Source organism: Anopheles cruzii, chromosome 3, assembly GCF_943734635.1.
Source record: "Anopheles cruzii chromosome 3, idAnoCruzAS_RS32_06, whole genome shotgun sequence".
Lineage (NCBI taxonomy): Eukaryota > Metazoa > Arthropoda > Insecta > Diptera > Culicidae > Anopheles > Anopheles cruzii.
The window spans coordinates 20,083,150-20,090,844 of record NC_069145.1 but is presented as its reverse complement, the minus strand read 5'-3'; the positions used below and the strand labels follow the sequence as shown (position 1 = coordinate 20,090,844).

At 50.1% G+C, this 7,695-nt stretch overlaps 1 protein-coding gene across 5 annotated transcripts; it reads right to left on the bottom strand.

The window, feature by feature from the left end:
- Nucleotides 1–2,185: 2,185 nt before the first annotated feature.
- LOC128272787 (uncharacterized) lies at nt 2,186–7,675 on the bottom strand. Of its 5 annotated transcripts, none has more exons than XM_053010661.1 (4): nt 7,494–7,675; nt 5,778–6,029; nt 2,664–3,236; nt 2,186–2,594 (listed from the first exon to the last, which is right to left on the bottom strand). In XM_053010661.1, the coding sequence occupies exons 3-4, from the start codon at nt 3,225–3,227 to the stop codon at nt 2,406–2,408; spliced, it is 753 nt and encodes a 250-aa protein (XP_052866621.1). In that variant the 5' UTR covers nt 3,228–3,236; nt 5,778–6,029; nt 7,494–7,675; the 3' UTR covers nt 2,186–2,405. The 5 variants fall into 5 exon arrangements, with proteins under 5 accessions (XP_052866621.1, XP_052866624.1, XP_052866622.1 ...); XM_053010664.1 differs by lacking the exon at nt 7,494–7,675 and adding an exon at nt 6,649–6,787; XM_053010662.1 differs by lacking the exon at nt 7,494–7,675 and adding an exon at nt 6,104–6,613.
- Nucleotides 7,676–7,695: the final 20 nt, after the last annotated feature.

Here is a 7,695-nt window from a genome sequence, read left to right as displayed (position 1 = left end):
TGAATGGTGGGAAAAGTGAAAATTGTGGAAAATCCGCAAAGTTTCTCAGGTCTCAGCAAACCAGCGAAGCCACCCACCCGGCGGGGTTCGGGGTCCAGGTTCAGGGGGGGGGGCGATGTAGCGAGTGGGTGCCGGGTTCGGCCTACATTTTTGCCATTTGCACCTCACTCGCCCAGCACCTCACCGTAGACTGCACCACGCCACAGCGCAGGGAAAAGCACCGAAAGGTCAGGTGAAACAGGAGCACCAGCCCCGTCGCGATTGGAGCTCGATTTAAAAATGGCAAAAGGAGTTCCAATTCTATTGCGGTACAGTTGGGTGCAAATTTTATTACTACTAGTACTACTTTCTTTGACTTTAAGTTTGGTTTTATCAGTTCTAATAATAATAATACAAATAATGGGGTGAAATAAAAAATTGGAAATACTCTGCTTAATACATTTTTTTAAAGTTTAGTCAAATAATGTACTGACAAAAGGTTTCACTGAGGGCTAATTAGGAGGACAAAAGGAAGCTACATTCGGCAAGAAATGTCAAAGGGTTTGGAACAAACCCTGTGCCGGTGGCGCAACTGTGTTTTTTTAATGTATGTAGATCTGAGGTAATCAAACAACCCGCTCTACCCGTAAAAATGAATAAAGTAGCACATTAATAAACAACAATTTATGGCCGATAAAAGGCGGGAAGCTAACCTTACGCTCCGTGCCATACTGCCATCCGCCACCCCTCGAACCCTGATTCCGGTTCGATTTCCAACTCGACCCCCGCCAACTGGGACCCCATTTTTCCCGGGACGTTATTCACGCTTTTCCCCACAAGCCCCGGTCAGAAATGCAGTTTGGGAAATGCAAATTGTAGACAAAATGTAGGCAAAGCAGCCGACCGTTGGCGTACCCCCGCGAGGAAGTTCCGGGAGCAAATATAACAGAAACGGAACGGATACCTTTCCAACCCAGGTCGGCAGGGTTCACAGCGAGGATCGGGTGCCCCCCTTTTTTGCCAACACGGCCACGGGGGTTTCGAGTGATGGGTTCTAGATTGTCACGGTGGAGCCTTTGCCGGCAGTAATTAGCTTATGCCGCCCGGACGAGCGAAGCATAAAGTTAATAAAATGTTGCCAACTAACGTCTGATGGCTGCCGTTCGCAACTCGACCTCCGGCTTCTCTGGGGTGGGGGCGCGGATGGACTGGTCAGGTCACCGGCCCCATTCCGTGCCGATTGGGGCACGCTCGGCGTGGTGTCAGTTTGTTTGTTGATCATACTTCCGTTCCTCGTAGACTCTCTCTCTTCAGGTGTCGAAGCTGCTGGCCATTGTGCCGATCCACCAGGGAAAGGTCTTTGCAAGTGTCCCTATTTTATGCTCTCTGCCACGCGCTGCGTGATGTCAGTTCTGTGTGACAGCGTGCATAAATTCATATATGCCGAGCAATAACCGGAAAAAAGGTGCAATCGATATTGATTGTCGGCTGGGGGCAGTAAAGCTGGGGCCGAGCCGAGACGTGGGGCCACCGAGGTAATCGCGCAAGTTCAATGGCGTGATTATGCTGCTCCGCGTTGGCGGTTTCGCGTCGCTCGTTTGTTCGATGTGCATAAAAGCGACGTTATGGGCGCCTGCGAAACGAATGCCGTTGCGAAGTTCGATTTGGAGACAAATTGATTCCCCGGCTAGGGCCCGGTTCGGGGTTTACTGTTTCAATTCCACCCGCACGGTCGCTACAACGGTGAATTTGTGTTATTTGCTCGGCTCATGCAATGTTGCATCGGAACGCAGACACAAGTTGATACATGCTCATGCCCGCCGGTGGCTAATGCATTAAATAAACACACATTACGGATGGCAAAGGACAGCATTACCTAGCTATTTGTACCTAGAGTACGCTGTCACGTTTCTACCGCTTTAAAGTTCCCTATTTATCGTCCCCCACAATCCACGACCAACACTGTGGCCAACGCTGTGTTTTGCGTTCTTCGCGTAGCCCAGAAATCTGTGCATTTCCTGAGGGAACGGCGCGGCATACGGAAGCCAACGCGGACACGGCACACTCGGTAAGCCAATTACCGGGAAGGTCTTCAGATTTAAGTCAAGGCGTCGCGGTCCTCCTTTTGGTTGTGATATTATATGTCAGAAAAAAATAGAAGTAGAAAAACGGAAACGCTGGAGCGGATATTGATTCAGGAGCCACGCCGGGTTGGCTGTGCTGTGCATATATTCGGGACGAATTCCATCTACGGTGAACTTCAAGGCGGGCGGCACTTCAAGCGGCCCAGACAGCTGCACGGGACGGTACAGTAGTTGGTCACGTGGACATATCGACATCTAATGGCTTAATAATACCGGATCAAGGCTGACGCTTGGCGCCAGCGTTTTTCTGTCTCCGTCACGCCGTCGGCGGACCATCCGGTGCTACGTGACCGGTGTCCCTTCTTCGATCGGCGCATCGGTGTCAACTTTGTAGGGCCACTCGCGATGTATCACAGGTCCGATGTCGCCATTCAGGATGGCGATCAGCTCGTCCAGAAACTGCACATCGTCCAGATCGTCCGACAGCTTGCGGGTATCGGCGATCAACCGGTTCGTGGTGGCCTCCAGCGACTGTAAGAAGCGAGAAGCGAGAACCGTGTAGTTGGCCGGCGAATGCTTGGAAGTCTTCCGACACCTTACCAGTAGGTCGTTGTGCAGCTCGACCGATTTGTACATGAGCGAGTGAATGTTGCTGTCGAGCTTGTCGATCTCGTCGATCTTGTCCGAGATGTCCTCGATCATGCTGGAAGTGGTGGAGCTGCAGCTCGTCTGTCCGGAGGAGCTGGACGATTCGAACACGCTCGGTGTTTTGCGGCGAAAGTTTTGTATCTGAAAGCTGTTCAGGATGCTGGATTCCAGCAGTCCAAACGTCCGGTAACGATTGTTCCTCCGCTCCACGTTGCTACGCCATCGGCGCTTACCGCTGGGGTCAATACCGGCGTCACCGGTGTCCTCGACGTCCTCACAAGTTGCGTGGTCGTGATTGCGATGGCCACTTTGTGCTGGCGAGTGTCGGTGCTGATGGTCGCCGTGTGGTAGATGCTCTTTGGAGTTGGATTTGGGCAGATGGAACGGCGAGGTCCGAAGCAGACCGCAGCAACAGTTTACATTCAGGTTGGTTGGATTGATGTCTGTCCGTTCGAGCTCCTCGAACAGTGTTAGCGCATTTTCTTCGTCGATCGACAGTGTGAACTCCATTTTCATTTAATTTGACTGAAAAAAGAAGAAGCGTGTTAATAGAAAGCGTTGTTCGATTAGTCCCTAATTTTCTCCCTAATTTTAATGGTCTAATTTTGGTTGTCTCATTGTCACTACTCGCTAGATTTCCTGTCATTGTTGTGATACTTTTCCGAGTGCTAATAACGACTTAATGTATTAATAATGGCATGACGGGGGTATAAAAGGGCAGCGTTGCAAAGGGTAAAAGCACACAGCGTGTCTAGTAACGCACTACGTCAGAATCCAACGAAGACCAGATCAGATCGGCCGAATCGGTATCGTGAACAATGAAGGCAACCATCCTGTTCCTGTTGGTCGCGCTGTGCGCGTCCGTGGCACTGGTATCGGCTAGTACCGCGGCGAAAGATAAACCTAGACAGGCTCCCAAGAATGAGGAAGATGATCCTTCGACGTCGGAACAGGTGGATGAGGTTCCGAAAAACAAACCCAGTCCACGGTCCAACCCGGGCACAGGAAAGGGCAACCGGGATCGCAACAACGAAAGGTCTGGAGCTCGAGACAACTCCCGTGCTGGTCCAAACCGTAAGGATAAAGGAACGCGTGGCCCTACACCACCGACGGACTAACATAGCTTTCGACGGACAAAACAGATAAAGTTTACCAAATACATGCATTGAAAAAAGGGATCGGTATTGTTATTGGAGTCAGTCAGTGAAATGGAAGAAAACAGCTTTGGAAATAAGGTCTACAAGTAAAGTTAACAATCCAATCCGTGCTCTAGCACCGTATAATATAGCTACATCCTTATTAAGGACAAACCAACGATCGACACGGTACAGGCCATTGAAATATTTAATTTGAAACACAAATGCGCATAAGCAACATAGCAGTTACAGTATTTAAAAATATTTTGTTCTGATGTTTCACGAAAAAGCATCGTGAATGTGAAATGCATTGCCCTGCAGACTTAAACCAGCCCGGATTTGTGAAGAGTTATTCTAAATAATTATTCCTCACTACTTTAGTTGTAATTTAAAATGAATTGGAGAACGGTCAGGCAGGCGCAGGCTTGTTTTGCATCGTGAAGTAAGTGCATCGTTTAATATTAATTGACAACAATATTCACACGGCCGCCGGCCTTACACTATTATGCTCTAATGCTCAATGCTCGGTTATTATTTGTGCATTAGTTTTCAGCTTTCCTCCCCCTTAGCTATGTTTGATTCATTTCCAGTTCGTGTTATAAAGGCAAACTGCGCACACAAAAGTATTCATTAGGCGATCGCGTTGCAGGACCCATCACCCATAGGACCTTGCTTCTCTTTGGTAACCTCTGGTGCCGTCGCAAAGACGTTGGATGATCTACAAGTCTCCAAAGGTAAGTTTAACAAACGGAGAAGAAGGACGTTGGGACACGTCGGAGTCGATGGAAGATCGTGGCGGTGCTGCGGAAGGATTCTTCACCGGAAAGTCCATAGCTAAGAATGGATGGAGAAGAGGACATTTTAGCCTACGTAGAACGGCCAGAAAAGCTGTAGTAATGCCTCGTGGGATAAACGCAACTGAGACAAGGTTAAGAACGGTTCACTATGCAGAGGATAAGCGCCTTTGCGAGACATTGATGAACCTCATAAAGGCATCGGAAAATGCCACATTGTCCTTCAACGGAAGGCAATTTTCGGTTAACGATCGACGAACGGTAATTACCAAACGTACAAAAAAAAGAGATTTAATTGCCTTCGTAACCGGCATTCACGCGTAACCGTTACGCGGCTGAGATCTCTTTTTTCAGTTCTCCACAATCAGTAATCAAAAAACCGTTAACCGTTGAACGATGTCGTGTCGTCTGGAGATTGTCGCGCTGACGGACGCTATCTTATCGGGATGGGTAATTGATTTTTTGCGTTCCATAATCGGTACATTCATCCGTTAATGTAATACATGGGCATGTTTAACAATAAACATCTCTGGAGAAAATGTAGACAAACTCACACGAATCGTATGATTGGTTACGGTTTCTTTTTCATAAACTTTCGCCAAATGCCACGAAACGCAGGGCAGCAAAAATTCTTCAATACCATTCTTCTTGCTCCGCCACCAGGCGAAGCCTCATTAGTGCGGGGGATCAGTGAACCTCTCGGGCCAGCTTATAATTAATATGTTTCAGGTCCATGCCTCTGGAATGCCTTACTGAACGCCCAAGACCACAGCCCAGCAACAAAGACAGCTAGTCTCGGCGTTCCGAAACCAGCCGATTATGAAGTTTCGCAGGCTTCGTAGGTCACTGAATCGTACGCATGTTTCGGTCACGTATACCAGCGACCGATGAAGCTAGCGAACCGTGGCGCACACTAATCTAAACTTTTCCACTTTTATTTCCACCTGCCGATCGGTTATGGAGGTTATGAAATCACCCGACTTCGAGAGGGTGACTCATTTGGAGCCGCCGTTTGAAATCGATTTGGGAACACCGAGCACCGGCAAGAACACTTCCCACAGATGATGGCTGATGATGAACGCGCGGAGCTACGGCCAGCTGTTGACACGACGCTGTTTGCTTCCGTTTGCACTCACCGATTCTCCGTTCTGTCCTTTCGTTGATAAAAGATTAGATCCTATCCTGCCGGTCGAGTGGAGTAACCGAGACTGTTTGCACTCACGGTGACCATATCTCGCTCGCGGGTTCGTCAATCTGTTGCACCGCGGTGGAACACTCGACACTGCTACGTCAGCAAACCGCGTGCTGTGCTTTGTCACTTGCGGCTTTGGGTTTCATCTGGAACACTTATCCGCGGAACGTGAGTCTGTTTCACTGCCTTCAATGTGCTACACAAGAAACGCAAAATAAAAACAAACGGAATAAGAAACTTGTTCACAGCGAACACTACCGAAGAAGTTACGGGTTGGCCGCGAAGTTGATGGATGCGTTCGAGAGCCGGTATTTTGGGGTCGATTTCACTACTTCATGACCTCCGCCGTTCGGAGTTCGAGAACGCGCTGACCAATTACGGCGCCGTTGTTGTTTTCGGCCCGTTCCGCGGGGGCTGTTAATGGAATCCGCCGTTGTTCCGGTTCCTTGGGCACCGAAGTCGGTGTCGAATGTTAGAATGGTTATTTTTCACTAATCGTCCGTCGGGGTCTATCGGGTTACCGACGGGGCTATCCGCCTTTCGAGTGCTGGTCCGCCATTGTAAGGAACTACATTCCGTGACAATTGCGTCACGAGGTGGTCACTTTTCACCCGGCAGCTGATAATATCGCTAACATCGGTTAGTATCACCGAACCAACCAACCCAGTGTGGCCAACCGAACCCTTCGCAGGTAGGTGCCATCTGCCCTTTCGCTGTTTACTGTTTGCTGCGTTGTATCACCGCGGGCCGTAATTGGCAGGGAAATGCACAAACAACACCACCACATTTCACAACGGCCGTTTTTTTCTGTTTACCGACTGGACACACCTAAGGCCGGATCATGGCATGGCGTGCGAAAGCTGCGTACCGCGTGCGCAATCCGCGACTAATCAACTGGAAAAGTGCAAATTCAGTACGCAAAAACGGTGGGTGGTGGCCCTGTACGGGCGTTGCACGCGCAACCCACACCGCAACATGCTGGCGCAATGCCGTTTGCTTCGCGCGACGGAGGAGGCCGCCAATTGAAACCGTATTGCCACACACACACAGACACGCACACGTGCGCGTGTACACACGCAAGACACCGCGAGCTGCGTTTCGCGCTGATGAGATCATTGCGCTATCGTCGCGCCCATCGCCGGGCGCATGTGATCGAGTGTTATTTTTAACCATCTTGTTAAACGACATTCGACCACTGTTCGTTTCGGTCACACTGACGCACACACACACGATTGAAAGCGCGCGGTCGTGCTAAGTACCCGGAATTAGATCCGTTCACCACCGTGCGATGCGGTGCGTGTGTGTGTTTGGTCTGCTAAACGACCGCGAATGGAGACAAATTTAATAAACACTTCATTCCGGCCCGGTGGGGGGGCCAGGGGCCGCTTCGGGGAAAATTCACGCAATCGATGGCGGCGCTTTCCACGGGTTTTTCTCACATTTTCTCGCTTGCGCCTGTTTCCACCGTGCGCGACACGCACGTTGATTAAGATTTCGATCGATCGATCGCACGCGGGGTCCGTTTCACTCGATCGAAACACAATCCACCCGGAGTATCCCGGGGCACCCGGAGCAACACTTGACACCCGTGGAAATGGGATTTTTCTCCGCTCGCAGGCTTCCGGTTTTGAGAAGGGGCGAGAAGCGAAAAGACTCTTACTTTCAGTAACTTCGCAATGACGGTGTTTCGCAGGCGTTTTCTCCGATCAGTGAAAAATGGACACTGCGCGCACCCAGAAAAGTGGGATCGGCGAGAGCTCAGACCTCGCTGTCTCTTTCGCACTGTCGGCGGGAAAATTTTCTTTTCCACCGAGTCTACGCACGACGGTAGCCCCACAACACACAACGCAACCGGCAATGGC

What these genes read in the sequence shown, in the direction of transcription:
- LOC128272787 (XM_053010661.1), bottom strand. Translation starts at nt 3,227, where the DNA reads ATGAAAATGGAGTTCACACTGTCGATCGACGAAGAAAATGCGCTAACA. An exon ending in AGCTGCACAACGACCTACTG is followed by an intron (nt 2,595 to 2,663) that starts GTAAGGTGTCGG and finishes CGCTTCTTACAG; the next exon opens with TCGCTGGAGGCCACCACGAA.